Source organism: Antechinus flavipes, chromosome 3, assembly GCF_016432865.1.
Source record: "Antechinus flavipes isolate AdamAnt ecotype Samford, QLD, Australia chromosome 3, AdamAnt_v2, whole genome shotgun sequence".
Taxonomy (NCBI): domain Eukaryota; kingdom Metazoa; phylum Chordata; class Mammalia; order Dasyuromorphia; family Dasyuridae; genus Antechinus; species Antechinus flavipes.
The window spans coordinates 247519669-247534339 of record NC_067400.1 but is presented as its reverse complement, the minus strand read 5'-3'; the positions used below and the strand labels follow the sequence as shown (position 1 = coordinate 247534339).

Here is a 14671-nt window from a genome sequence, read left to right as displayed (position 1 = left end):
GGAACCTCGGAGAGCGAAGAAATTGGATGAGAGACTGGGCGGTTTCCTTTCCCCTAGATTGCTGTTGGCATACAATTTTGTAGCTACCATCGGAGAGATTGCGTTGGGAAGGTTGTTCACCGCTCTCCGGGGCCTCATCCTCTGGCGGGGACCGTGATTTAGGTAGGCAGCCTTCCTATTGTTTGCTGCAGTGCAGTTAGCTGGCTTTGTACCCTCGCCTAGTAAGAAACTACCCTACGTAGCCACTGGGATGAGGGTGGGGCACCTGCTTGGGGACCCACCTCCTCCCAATGGGGGGCTCCAGGTGCGGTTCGTGATCCAATTCCTCTCATGATCGAGGTGCCTGAGGCAGTTATATTTCTGTCATTCTTGTCAAACCGAGGGGTCCCTTTGCTGGAGGAAGTAGATAGGGAAGAATGCCTTCCGGATTTCCACTTAAATTAGAGGAAGAAAGGGGGTGCTTTGAAAATATTTCCTCCTCTTAACTACGAGGAAGTCATTAGCTGTTGCTAATCTCTGGGCCTGATAGGGCAAATCGTCCACCATCCCTTTATTTTAGGTGACATTGTTAAAGATGAGCGCGTAGTGCCTGTCACATAGTAGGCTCTTAATAAGTGTTGCCTGCACACTTGACAAGTAGAAGAGTAGATTAAGTTGAATGGCTGTGTGTGTGTGTGTGTGTGTGTGTGTGTGTGTGTGTGTGTGTTCATTCATGGAAATAATCCTTTGAAAAAATAAACCCTTTGCTCTGGGGAGATCTAAATGTTTTAAGAGATGTACCCCAGAACAGTGAATTCTTTAAGGTTCTTAAAGTGTGCCCTCTGACTTTAATTTTTGCGGTATTTACGTCTACATCCAACATAATACAATCTTCTGAGCAAAGAGATTGTGAAAATAACACATTTTTCATGGTTCAGTCATCTTCAGTAGTGTCTGACCCTTTGTGATCCCCTTTGTGGATTTCTTGGCAAAGATAACTGGAGTGATTGGACATTTCCTTCTGCAGCTCATTTTACAAATTAGGAAACTGAGGCAAACAGGATCTGAAGACGTATCAATTGCCCCCACCAAGCTGCATAATACTGTTATGAAAAATAAACCTCAACTTAGAAAAAAAAACTTTTATAGTATTTTATCTAGGCTAATAAATTTTTTTCCCTCCTTCATCTCAAAACATTTAGTTGTGGCTGCTTTTTTAAAAAAAAGAAATTATTTTCAGATAGATTTGTTAGCACTTTAAAAATCCAAGCTCAGAATTCCCACACCCTTACATGTATATTTAGTCAATCGATCAAGAGGCATTTATTAAATATCTGCAATTTGTCCTGAAGACTTTATTAGTTATGCAGTAATTTAAGTTTTAGTGTCAGAATCAAGACCGAGCATTAAAAAAAAAAAAAAAAAAAAAAAAAAGGTTTGCAGAGGATTTCTTTACTAATTATTGGTATTAGCTTTATAACTGCTAGTTGAATGGATTCACTGTTTCTGAATTTCTGTGTGAATGCCTTAGAAATGTCAGTTTTCTATTAGTACATAGATATATAGCAGTATGTAGCTTTTATCACATAAAGAAAACTATGGACCATTCTGATGAAGTAAAACAACTAGTTATTTATTGCTAGAACAATCAGCCAGTTAATCAGGTAACTTTAAAATAATATAGCCAAAAATGAATATTATATTAAAAAGAGCTGTTAATGGTAGGAACTTTGAGGGATTTTTTTCTTCATTTATGGGTTGGGTGTAACTAATTTAAATATCATTTCCATACTTGATAGCAGATGTATTGACTTTGCTTGGTCTCATCCACCAAACTTTTAATCTCATTCAAAAAGTAAACTTGTTTACACAATTTAGGAGCTTAATTATTTCCTTTAGCATTTTTATCTTTTAGTTACCAATGCAGAAGTCAAATATAATTAACTGACTTGTTTCTGAAATTACTAGTGACCCACTATGCTGATCTCTACTCCTTCCAAACTTTCCTAGATTGAGCTTGTCATGTCAAATAGTACTTAAAAAAAAAAAAATACAGCTATGTAGCCAATTCAAAACCACTACTTTCTCAGTCTATACTTTCCACAAGTATGTTTTTCTCCTCACCATACTAATTTATTTCTGCTGACCTTTTTTCTCTTCTCAATTTCTCTTCAGTTCTATCACCACTCAAATCAGAGTACTGTAATCTATCATGGCTTCACAAAGCCATTTTACTACTTCTGATTACTCCAGATGTCTGTTCTTTGGCTCTAATGAGATCCTTTTAATGTCAGTAAACATTTTTACTACACCCTACTAAATAACCTGTTGCATCTGCCTGACCCTCTCTCTAAGAGGTTGCTTAGTATCTACTAGCCACTTACATCAGATAGTTTTGCTGGGTATATTAATTATCCATCATTGCTGTTTTTTGGTTATTCTGGGCTGTAGCCAGGAAACAGAACATTGCCCCCACATAATATTTTGTCTGTAGGAAATGATTGGCTTAAGTTAAGTGAAGTTTGTGTGTGTGTGTGTGTGTGTGTGTGTGTGTTTTTAAGCAGCTGGAACAGTTAGATATTGTTAGGTGCTTAAGAAAATTATATAGGATTGAGTAGAGGGATCAAAGGAACTCAATACAGTACTTTTTAAGGACTAGAAGATTTTTTTGAGGAATAATTTGTATTTGAAAAGACTTTTCCTTTAAGTCAAGGATTAACAACTAGGCTAGAATGAATATACATGCCCATACAAAGTACATAAAAAGGATATTGGTATAGAATAATATCAATGCAACATTTTAAATATAAATTATCAAAAATTATTAGTTGACAATCTAGGGAGAATAATAATAATATTTCATTTGTTGGGATTAATATCAGGCCCCCTAGAGCTCTAGATTTCTTTGTGTATTATTCCTGTCATTCTGTAAGCTCTAAAAAGATTATAGAAACTCAACAAAGAAAAAATGTTTGAAAAGTAATTTTAAAGACTCAAAACAAAGAATGAATAGCCTGAGAAGATACTTGGATCCTAGTTTTGTTAAAAGTGAGATTGAGTTTTGATTAGAGATATGATTTGCATATCCAAGTAATTATTAGTTTAATGAATATTATGTACATAAGCCTTCTTTTCAACTTTAAGTTGTTTTTTCTCTCTAAAATGTAATATTCTCTATTGAGTTTTCTTGGGGTCTCTGGAGACAGCTCTCGTTTCTGTTCAGTAATCACCACAAGTGGAGCCAGGTGTTAAAGTCCAAATCCTTTATTGTCTCCTTTAAAGTCTTGTCTCCTTCCCTTGGCTCGGCTAGTTTTCTTAGAGACCTTCTAGATCTTGGTTTCAATGGAGAAGTGAAGAAGGACAGCCTGCCACCACTTCTCTGGTCTGCCTTCATTCTGATTCTGACTGAGCTTGTCCAAGCTTATGTGGTCTCTTATCTTGCAGAACTAAGTACTAAGTACATGTACTGAACTAGAGAACTGTTAAGCACCATGCTAAATAACCATTGTCTCTATCAATTCCACTGACTTAGTACCTTGTAAGAATCCTTTGTTTCAATTCAGAGTTCTGGCCCATAACACTTTTAAAAAAAATAACTTTTAAGTCTTTTTGCTTTCAAAATATTGCAGATTTTTAAAGTTCCTTTTTCCCCCCAGAAAATTGATTTAACATTAAATATTGCTCTCAATCTCCAGTTACATCATTATGTCAGGAATCTGATTTCATCCATCTATGTAAATTGAAATTTCTCTGCAGCTTGTTAGCTAAATCTTAGAGAAGTATTTCCTATTATAAAACTTAAATTACTAAATATAAGGTCAGCATCAAGAAGACTTATTTTTAATCTGGCTTTGTTTTTGCTTTGAAGGAATAAGAGGAAAATGTTTATTTTGTATTGGTAACTTGCCATGTCTTTGGTGGCACTGCCAAGTTTCCCAAAATAAATCATTCTGTTAATAAAATAATTTTAAGTATAAGCAAAATTTTCTGTAAAATGATGGGTATAATTGGTATAATTTTTATATACTGATATGTTTTATGGATGATGGTGTTTTTAGTTTATTTGTTCCATTAGCTATATAATATATGCACATTTGTTTTTTATTTTGTTCTTTTCTACTGGCTTCAGGTTCCTCTCCAACTGTGAGAATGTAAAATGGATCCAGAAGAGCAAGAGCTGTTGGGAGATTACAGATACAGAAATTATTCTTCAGTGATTGAAAAAGCTTTAAGAAATTTTGAATCATCAAGCGAATGGGCGGATCTAATCTCTTCACTTGGTAGACTCAATAAGGTATTTGAGGAGTATATTTAATTAGATTAAGTAAGGGGGGGGAACAATACAAATTTTTTTAAGTAACCACAATTTGGTTTCTTTTGATTGAATGTATATTTATTCTCTATCTAGTGTAAACTGTAATGTGGAGCAGAAAATATAAGTTTTTAAAAAATTCTTTTCAAATTGGAATGACATTTTGTTGTTGTTGTTGTTGCTTTTGCTGAAGCAATTGGGGTTAAGTGACTTTCCCAGGGTCACAAAGCTAGGAAGTGTTCCGTGTCTGAGGCTAAATTTGAATTCAGGTCCTCCTGACTTCAGGGCTGCTGCTCTGTCTGTTGGGCCACCTAACTGTCCATTTTCTGGACATTTTAAATGGCATTTTAAAAAATTGTTTTAGTCCACTTCTTCCTTGTCACTTTAAGTAGCATATAATCTTCAAAGATTTTTCAAGTAAAGCAGGTTCTGGAAAAGCTTTTAGTATGGTCCTGGTAACAGAAGGTATGTTTTATCTTCTAAAAGACCTTTGTGGGAGAGAGTTGAACATTGTGACTGTATAGGCCATGAGACAACCCTTTATGTGTTTGTTCTCTTATATACCTGATTCCTTGTGCTCACTATAGGGTAAAACTGGAACTGGACAAAGACAGAATGGTTAGTAGAATAGCAAGTAAGACAGAGAGCCTTATGAGGAACATTAAAAAAACTTTTTTTTGTTAAAATACATTTATTTTAATGCCATCCAGTTTTACTTTCCATGTCTTGTAGACATTGAGTGATAGGATTTGGATGTTTTTATATTTTGTCTTTTTCATTGTTTTCAGTTTTTTGGCACATAATTAAGTGAGACTTTAATGTAGTTTCATCTTTATTTATTAAACATGTTTCTTGTGTTTGAGCTAAATAATTTATATTTCCTTTTTCTTTAAAAAAATAAATTAGCCAATGTTTTATTGATTTTAAAATTTAAAAACCTCAACTCTCTTGTTTATAAATTCAGTATTTTCATTGTCCCTTTTGTGAATTTACTATTCTGATTTTTTCAAAATTTATTTTATGTTTGTTTTGGGTTGATTAATTTGTTAGTCTTCTAGGTTTTTTTGTTCCTTTTTTTTAACTGTGGTACTATAACTGTCTTAAAAAAAATCCATGTGTTTAGGAATATACATTTTTCTATAGTTATATCATGTATTTTGGAATTTTCTGTCATTATTATTTATTTTATTATATTGTTTGTATGATTTGGTTTTTGACCCATTCATTGTTTAAGATCTCATTACTTTTCATTTAAGTTGCTTTAAAAAAAAAAGTCTCTTTTGATTACAGTTTTATTGTATTATGGTCTGTAAAAGATCTGTTTCCACAGAAATGAGTTCTTTGCAATATGATTTTTTAAGGTAATAATGATGTTGAAGAATAAATAGCAAAGTAGCATAGCATAGTAGATAGAGAGCCAGCCTCAGAATCAGTAAGTCTAGACTCCAACACATATTGCTTATTTATTATATTTATAATATTGTTTCCTTGTATGTTTCATTTGGTAGTGTCTATTTTTATTTAGGGGTTGGGAAGGTGCTGTGCAAGTTAATAAATGTTTTGGTGACCAACTAACAGAAGTTGGTTTGGGATAGGCCTAAAGAGCCAATCTGAGCTTGTGACTTAATTATTTATCGCATGACATTTACTTTAACCTTTTGCAAGAGAGCTTGTGTTTCCAGAGGTTTCTTGTTAGTCCTTATGTGCCCTAGGCCTATCCTAGAAGGAAGGGGTATTAAAGCCATTGAGTAGAAAAAACTTCTTTTTCAGTGGACTTTATATTTTTTTTGAGAGAAATATATTATGTCCTGAAATCAAGTGCTAAAATAAAGGAGAGAGAAAAAGAGAGAGAGAGAGAGAGACAGAGAATTGCCTTCTACACAGGAAAATACAGAAACAGCATTCCATATAAATCTGATTTCATGTCATACTGCTTGCTCTGTTTAAAAAAAAAAAAAAAGGAACAGTACATTCTACACATTAACTGTAAACCTGCCCTGCTTGTCTACGCTACCATTTGAACTTCCTGCCATTCTGTTCTCTTATCTTTTTCTTCTATTTTTTTTCCTATTCTCTATTTAGGAGTCTGTTTAGGTGTCAGTTAATAAACATTTTTAAAGCTTACAATGTACCAACACTGTGCTTAATGAGAAGGATACAAAAAGAGGTACTTGCTCTCAAGAACCTCACCATCTAACAGGGCAGACTAGCAAATAATCTGTATAAATAAACAACATGCCGAATAAATACAAAATAATTGAGAGGGAAGACCCTAGAATTAAGAAGAGTTGGGGAAAAACTTCGTGTATGTAAGATTTTAGTTGGGACTGAAGGAAAGCTAGGAAAACCAGTAAATAAAATTGGGTAAAGAGAGCATTCTGGGCACTGGGGACAAGAGAAAATGCCTGGAGTCAAGAAATGCAGGGAATTCAAAAGAGGCTAGTGTCCCTCAGTCAAAGAGTATTTGGAGAGGAGTAAGGTGTGAGAAGACTGGAAGTTGAAGGAACATAGATTATGAAAAGCTCTGAATGCCAAACAAGATTTTGTATTTGATCCCCGAGGTAATGAGGAGCAACCTGGATACTGAGTGGGGTTGGACCTGTGATTTTGGAGTTAGCATATTGGTGCTAAATGATGGACGGCTTGGTGTTGGGAGAGACTTTAGGCAAGCAAATTGCCAACAGGCTATTGCGGTAGCCTGGCAATGAGACCTACACCAGTGTAGTGGCAGTGATGGAGTAGTCAAGGGAGAGAATTTGAGAGATATTGCAAAGATGAAATCTACAGGCCTTGGAAATAAATTGCATATATGGAAGTAAGAATATGGGAGTATGATTTAGTAGATAATCAAGAATGACACCCAGGTTGTAAGTCTGAGGGACAGGTAAGATGGTTAAAGAAAAGGTAAGAGGTGGGAAGGTTTGAAGGGAAAGATAATGAGTTCAGTTTTGAACATGTTGAATTTAAGATGTTTGCTGGACATCGAATTTGAGATGTCTGAGAAGAAATCAGAGGTGAGACTGACACTCCCATTGTTCCTTTCATTGGATAAATTCCTCCTCCATTTACATGACATAATTTTTCCTATTCTTCTTCCCTCTTCTTTCTCTGTGTATTATTCTTCCCTACTCATTCCTTTCTTCTTTTTTGATCATCTAAACATAATAGAACCATATTTAGGCCTTCTGACTAAACAGATCTCTGAGAGCTATAGGGATTTTATGTGTGTGTGTATCCACATAAGAAACAGTTTAACTCAATCATGTTTACCTTTTAATGCTTTTCTTGTCTCCTTTTGTTGGTATGTCAAATTTTCTACTCAGCTCTGATCTTTTTATCAGAAATGTTTCCATCATAAATGGAAGTCTTTATTCCATTAAAGGTCAATATATTATTCCTGTAGCTTTATACTCATTTTTTTTCTGGGTAGGAAAGTTTTTATTTTGGAGTTTCTTTCCAGAGTTGACAGTAGATTCTTTCAATGTCTACCTTGCTCTCTTGTTTTAAAATATCTGGGCAATTTTCTTTTTGATTCCTTGAAATTTGGTGTTTAGGCTCTTTTTAAAACTCATAGCTTTCAAGTAATACAATGATTTTTAAATTCCTTCTCTTTGATTTGTATTCTAAGTCAATTGTTTTTCCTATAGTAGTCCACCTTTTCTGTGGTTTTTTTTTTCAGAATTCTGAAGAATTCAGAATTCAGAATTATTATTTCTTGATGCTTTTGGAAAATTAGTTATGTTCTAGTTGGCCAATTCTAATTTTCAAAGAATTATTTTCTTTGGTAAGGAAAAAATATTTTGTTCTTTTTGAAACTGTTAATTTTCTTTTCTTATGTTACTTCCTTTTTGTTTGCCCTTATATATAGGTTTTTATATATTTTGTATAGTTTTTCTTTACTGCACTCCTTTTGTTTCCAAAATCTTTTTCAGCTCTTTTTAAAACTGTTGCTTTAACTCCTCTAATTCTTATATTTTTATTCAGATTGTATTTTTCTTTGAAGATTTGTTTGTAAATAATTTCATTTTTTTTATAACTTTTTATTGATAGAACGCATGCCAGGGTAATTTTTTACAGCGTTATTCCTTGCATTCACTTCTGTTATGATTTTTCCCCTCCCTCCCTCCACCCCTTCCCCCAGATGGCAAGCAGTCCTTTACATGTTGAATGGGTTGCAGTATATCCTAGATACAATATATGTGTGCAGAACCGAACAGTTTTCTTGTTGCACAGGGAGAATTGAATTCAGAAGGTATAAATAACCTGGGAAGAAAAACAAAAATGCAAGCAGTTTATATTCATTTCCCAATGTTCTTTCTCTGGGTGTAGCTGCTTCTGTCCATCTTTGATCAATTAAGGCTCTCTTTATCGAAGAGACATACTTCCATCAGAATACATCTTCAAACAGTATCGTTGTTGTGTAAATAATTTCAATTCGTTCTCTTCTATGTTTGTGTCTTAGACTTCCCTATTACTATAGTAGCTCTTTATGATGAACGTTTTTGGTTTTTTAAATTCATTCTTCCAGTCTATTTCTTGATTTTGAGTGAAGGTAGAGATAAGGAGAGCACCGGACAGAGGGACCTCACATGGCTAGCATGTTTGGGATCTCTGCAAAGAGGGGGTCCCAGTGTGTCCCTTTTATAATGGGAGATTTAGCTAGAGGGGCTTTTGAGTGTAGCCCCAAAGTTGGCTCAGATCCTGGTGGGGCTGGTACAAGCCCATATCTTCTATTGGAATACAAAGGGACCAGGATTTGTAAGTTAAAGCGTAATTACATTAACTAGGGGGGATTGGGAATCAAAGATAGGAATCTTTCCCACATCATGTTCACCACTCTCTTGATCTGAATTCTGCAAGTTTCTGACCCAAATTTGAGTCTCTTAACTTGTACTTGGTTATAAGTTTCTGTAGTCTTCTGCTGGACTTATTTATTTACTGCTAACCCACTTAAAAGATTTGTAGGCTGAGAACAATTGAACTGCTAATTTGTCTTTAATAGGAGGCCTGTGCCCTGATTATTTCAGGTCAGGCTTGTCTGCAGGGCTAAAGGGTAGAAATGAGTCACCATTCTCCTCCTGGGATCAGAGCCACACAGCTACCTTTTGCTTAAAGTATTTATTCCTTGCTCAGTACATAGCTAGGGCCCATGCTCACTACTGATTCTCTACCCTGAATCTACAATCTGGAACTGGAGAGTGGACAACAGAATTGCCAGGTAGCATGAGTTTCTGTATCTAGTGCTCATCCTGGGAATCCCTCAAATCTCTTTCTGCTCTGGTGCTTCCCACATTGGTACCTTGTCTCAGTTCTTTTTCCATCTCTAGAGCAGACTCTATTCCTCAGGATTGCAGACCACTTGGTTAATCTTTTTAAGGTGCCCTGGGTTGGAAAAATGACTCACTGTGATTTTTAATCAACTTTCCTGATGAAAATTTGGTCTGATACTTTTTTCAAAAAAGTGTTATGAAGGGATAGTGAAAAGCTAAACTCATTATTTCTTCTATTTCCATTATTTTGAACCCATCTCTGAATCTAAAGATTCTCAAAATTTATCTCTAATCTATTTTACAAGTTGTTGGGGGTGGTTTGAGAGTAGATATTTACATTTTCTTCTTTTTTTTTCCCTTTTATCTTTAGATTATACATTTCTTGCTATTCCACATAAGTAATGATTCCTGAGTGGTCTATTCTAGTTTTCAGGAAGTTTATTACTTATGTGGATAATGTTTATGACTTTGTCTTCTAAGCTATTTTTTCCCTTTTAATTCCTTTCTCCAAAGTTTTTTCCCCCTGAGGCAATTGGAGTTAAGTGACTTGCCCAGGATCACATAGCTAGGATATATTAAGTGTCTAGGGCCACATTTGAACTCAGGTCCTCCTGACTTCAGAGCCAGTGCTCTATCCACTGTGCCATAGAACTGCCCCCAGAGGTTTTCTTTTCCAATTTCATTTCATTTTGTAATCTCTTGATCATTTTTTTCTAGGTATTCTTATAGGCCTTGTGGAAAATCTATTTTTTTTTCTTTGAGTTCCAGCTTGTAGTTTTTTACATTTCTATTCATTTCTTTTCCAAGATTTAACAGATATAATTTTTATATTGGTTGGTGTTTTCTTTGATTTATTCATCTTCTGAACTGTGGTTTTGTTCTAGGGATAAAATCAGTTCTCTTCTGTGTCTTTAGGTGGGGTGGTCAGCTCTACTTGGTCTTGCCTTGGATCCCCTGGATTCTTGTGTGGACCATCTTCTGGGAGTTAGGACTTCCTAGATCTTTGAGATCCATAAACTGGATTTTCAGGGACCTCTATTGTCATTCCAGAATGGCGTTTTAGGGACTTGGGAGCCCCTTGATTCAGTTTACCTTATTCTCATTACTGTGATCAGCTATTCCTGATGACTTTGAAGATCCATGCTCTGCATTTCTGATCCATATGATGGCTTTCTCAGAGGAGACCTCTGTTCTTGGGATCTTGGAATATATAATCTTGTAGGCTATCAATGTCTGTGGTTACAATGGAAGGCTTCTAATTTGTTTGCCCAGATTAGTTCTGGTTTTTCCTGTGGCCTTCTTTATTCCTCCATGTTTTTATTGCCATCTTATTTTTTAGTACCTATTGGAATAAGTTGTTTATTGCAGTTTTTCATTGGATATCTTGACTATTATTTAATCTGGTACAATTTTTAAGGTTTTGGCAGAAGTATGTGGGAATTGATCTTCCTACTTCTGTTTAGGCAGCTATCTTGTCCAGAAGTCCTAGAAATTGATTTTTCCATGCTTCCCATAGAGCCAGTTTTCTCCCCAAGTCAGCAGGCAGTCATCAACTTTAATTTTCTTCCAGTGGTTCTGAAAGGTTTTGATAAGTTGAGTCATTTTTTTTTTTCTAATAGAGCATCACCTTGCCAATGCCTTTACTAACTTCATGCTCTAGGGTTTCTGCTCCTATTCTTTGTTCAACCCCCAAAATCTTATACAATGCAGCTACAATTTCACTTTTAAACTTTGTGTGTGAATAGTAATAAAGGTTAAACTGTCCACAGATTTCCCAATTTCATACCAAATACCTGGCATTATTGCAGGTGTATTTATTCTATGAGTACTGAGATTCTCTCAGGGTCTGGATCTCTCACACATGAAAAACTACTAAGTCTCACCGGACTTGCCCAAGTCTCTGATTGAGGACTCAGACTCCCTTAATAGAGTCATAATCAAAGGAAGCATTGTGAGTAGCTAAACTCCCATCCTACAAACCTCCAGACATAACTTCAGGGTCATAGGGTGAAAAATATTCTTTTTTCTTTGTTTAAATCATCAAGTAGACATTGATGAGTGATGGCCCATAGTAGATCACTCAAAAACACCAGACCAAAATCTTGTCTCGTTGGACTATGGTGTCAGCCTGTTGTAATCTCATTTAGTAATGAGAAATGTTTTCATATGATTGCCTAGTATAGAAATGATGTGGAGCTATATCACATTATTTCTAAATCTGTAAAATGAGCTGGAGAAGGATTAGCAAATGACTTTAATGTCTTTGGCAAGAAAACCCCAAATGGGATCACAAAGTCAGATATAACTAAAAAATGACTGAACAACAAACTATTCTATAATATTCTAGAGCTCTCCTATTAGAACAATGGGAATAGTGGGAAAGAGTGAGTTGTTAAACGTTTGATTTTATAATCACTTAGTATGACATTTGCAGCTGCCTACTTTCTCAATTTTAGATTCTGTGGTATGATAACAGTATGGCACTATTATCACTCATTTTCGTCAGATCACCATGGCTTTATCTATTACCTTATAAAATGCAGTGACATTATCATAAAACATAGTAGTACAGCCATAAATGATAACAATTTGTACTCATTGTAGGAATCTTGTGTACTGACTTACACACTTAGCAAATATCTTCTCTTTTATGGTTATGATTATTGTTATTGAGTTGCAGCGTTATCCATAAAAAAGGAGTATTGTGAGTGATTGCTGTAACAAAGCTCCAAACTTGAGGAGATATTTTCATACTGTTCAGTATACAATACAAACATTTCTTTTTTAAAAAAATCAATAATTACTTATTTTTACATTTTTTAAAACTTGAGTTCAAGTTCTCTCCTTTCCCTTTTCTTCCTTACCCATTAAGAAGGCAAGAAATATTATATCAATTATACATTTGAAATTAGGCAAAAATATTTCCATGTATGCTGTGCTTCAAAAACAAAACAAGGAAAATTAAGAAAGTGAAAAAATTATGTTTTGATCTTCACACGGATTGCATAAGTTCTCTCTCTGGAGATAGATAACATTTTTCTTCATAAGCCTTTTGGAATTATACTGAATCATTATATTGTTGAGAAGTGCTAAGTCACTCACAGTTGATCATTATACAGTATTGCTCTTACCATGTACAACGTTTTCCTAGTTCTGTTTGCCTCACTTTGCATCAATTTATAAAAATCTTCCCAGTTTTTTTCTGAAACTACACTGCTAGTCATTTCTTATAGAACAATAATATTCCATTACAATCACATACCCCTTTTTGTTCAGCCACTCCCGAATTGATGGACATCTCTTCAATTTCCAGTTCTTTGCCATCACAAAAAGACCTGCTGTAAATATTTTTGTGCATATAGATGCTTTTCCTTTTTCTCTGATCTCTTTGGAATACAGACCTAGTAGTGTTATTACTGAATCAAAGGATATGCTTGATTTTATAGCCCTTTGTTCATAGTTCCAAATTGTTCTCCAAAATCTTTGGGTCAGTTCACAATTCCACCAACAATGCAGTGGTGCATTGTTTTCCTGCATGCCCTCCAACATTTGTCATTTTTCCCTTCCTGTCATATTGGCCACTCTTATAGGCACCAGATGGTACCTCAGAATTGTTTTAATTTGCATTTCTCTAATCAATAGTGATTTAGATCATTTTTTTCACATGAATATAGTTAGCTTTGATTTTTTTCTGAAAAATGACGTTTGACCATTTATCAATTGAGGAATGATTTTGGTTTTGGGTTTTTGGGGTTTGTGTTTTATAAATTTGGCTTAGTTTCCCATGTATTTGAAAAATGAGACCTTTATCAGAGAAACTTGATATAAATCCATCAATCCCCTCCAATTTCCTGCTTTCCTTCTAACTTTGATTGCATTGGTTTTGTTTATGCTAAAATTTTTAAACTTTATATATTCAAAATTATCTGTTTTGCCTCCTCTGAATCTTCCTGTCTTTTGTTTGGTCACGGATTCTTTGCCTATCCACAAATCTGACAGATAAAAATTTCTTTGCTTTCCATTTGCTTATAATAAAATGGTTTACTTCTAAATGATCCATCTATTTTGAGGTTTTCTTGTTGTATGATGTGAGATGTTGGTCTATACAAAGTTTCTGCCAACTACTCTCTAGTTTTCGTAACAGTTTTTTCCCCCAAATAGTTGAGTTCTTGACTTCATGGTTGGGAATCTTTGGGATTATCTAACATTAGGGAACTCTGCTCATTTGCTTCTGTGTAATGTGTACCTAATCTATTCCATTGCTCAACCACTCTGTTTTTTAATCAGCACCAAATGATTATTACTTTGTGATATAGATTTATATCTGGTACTACATGGTCCCCTTCCTTCACATTTTTTGGTCATTAATTCCTTTAACATTCTTGACTTTTTATTTCTCTAGATGAATTTTGTTAGTACTTTTTCTAGATTTATAAAGTAATTCTTGGTGCTTTGATTGGTATGATACTATCTAAATAGTCTAGTCATTTTTATTATATTGTCTCAGCCTATTTATAAGCAATGAATATTTTTCCAATTACTTAGATATGTCTTTATTTGTGTCAAGAGTCTAACCAGTGCAAAGCATTCTGTCACAGATCAAGCATAAAAGGGCTTGACTTTGTGTGTAGGCTACACAGAAACAGGTGTCAACTGACTGCTCTATTACTCACTACCCCATTTCATTTGTAAATTTTAAAAATCTTTTGTTCAACTGTTGAAATGTTCATGTTTGTGAATATTTATTAGTTATCTAATAAAAAATTAAAAAATGAAAAGTTATGAATTCTAACATGTGAAGGTGAAGAGGGCATCCATTCTAAGTACAATGGATATCCTAAGTTTGCAGAGACAGGAAATGGAATTGTACTATGAGAAACGGTAAATAGGCAATTTGACTGAATTTTTAAGTTCATAGTGAAAGGAAAAGTAATATAATTGGACAGGTAGATTGGAACCAGAAGGTAAGAATTTTAAAAGCTAAACTGAGTTTATATTGATCCCCAGAGGCAATAGAAAAGCCTGTAGCTTTCTGTACAAAGGAGTTGTGGAACATAATGAATAATAACTGAGGAAACAATTCGAGCTATGTGGTTTATTAGCAAAATAG

General features: G+C 34.6%; 1 protein-coding gene across 1 annotated transcript in view; it reads left to right on the top strand.

The window, feature by feature from the left end:
* The first annotated feature begins 4115 nt into the window (after positions 1-4115).
* Positions 4116-14671, top strand: part of DOP1B (DOP1 leucine zipper like protein B) — a 132098-nt gene continuing 121542 nt past the window's right edge. The window contains exon 1 of the mRNA XM_051984839.1: positions 4116-4273. Within this exon, the coding sequence (XP_051840799.1) occupies positions 4136-4273 (138 nt within the window). The 5' untranslated portion in view covers positions 4116-4135. The remainder of the gene's footprint in view (positions 4274-14671) is intronic.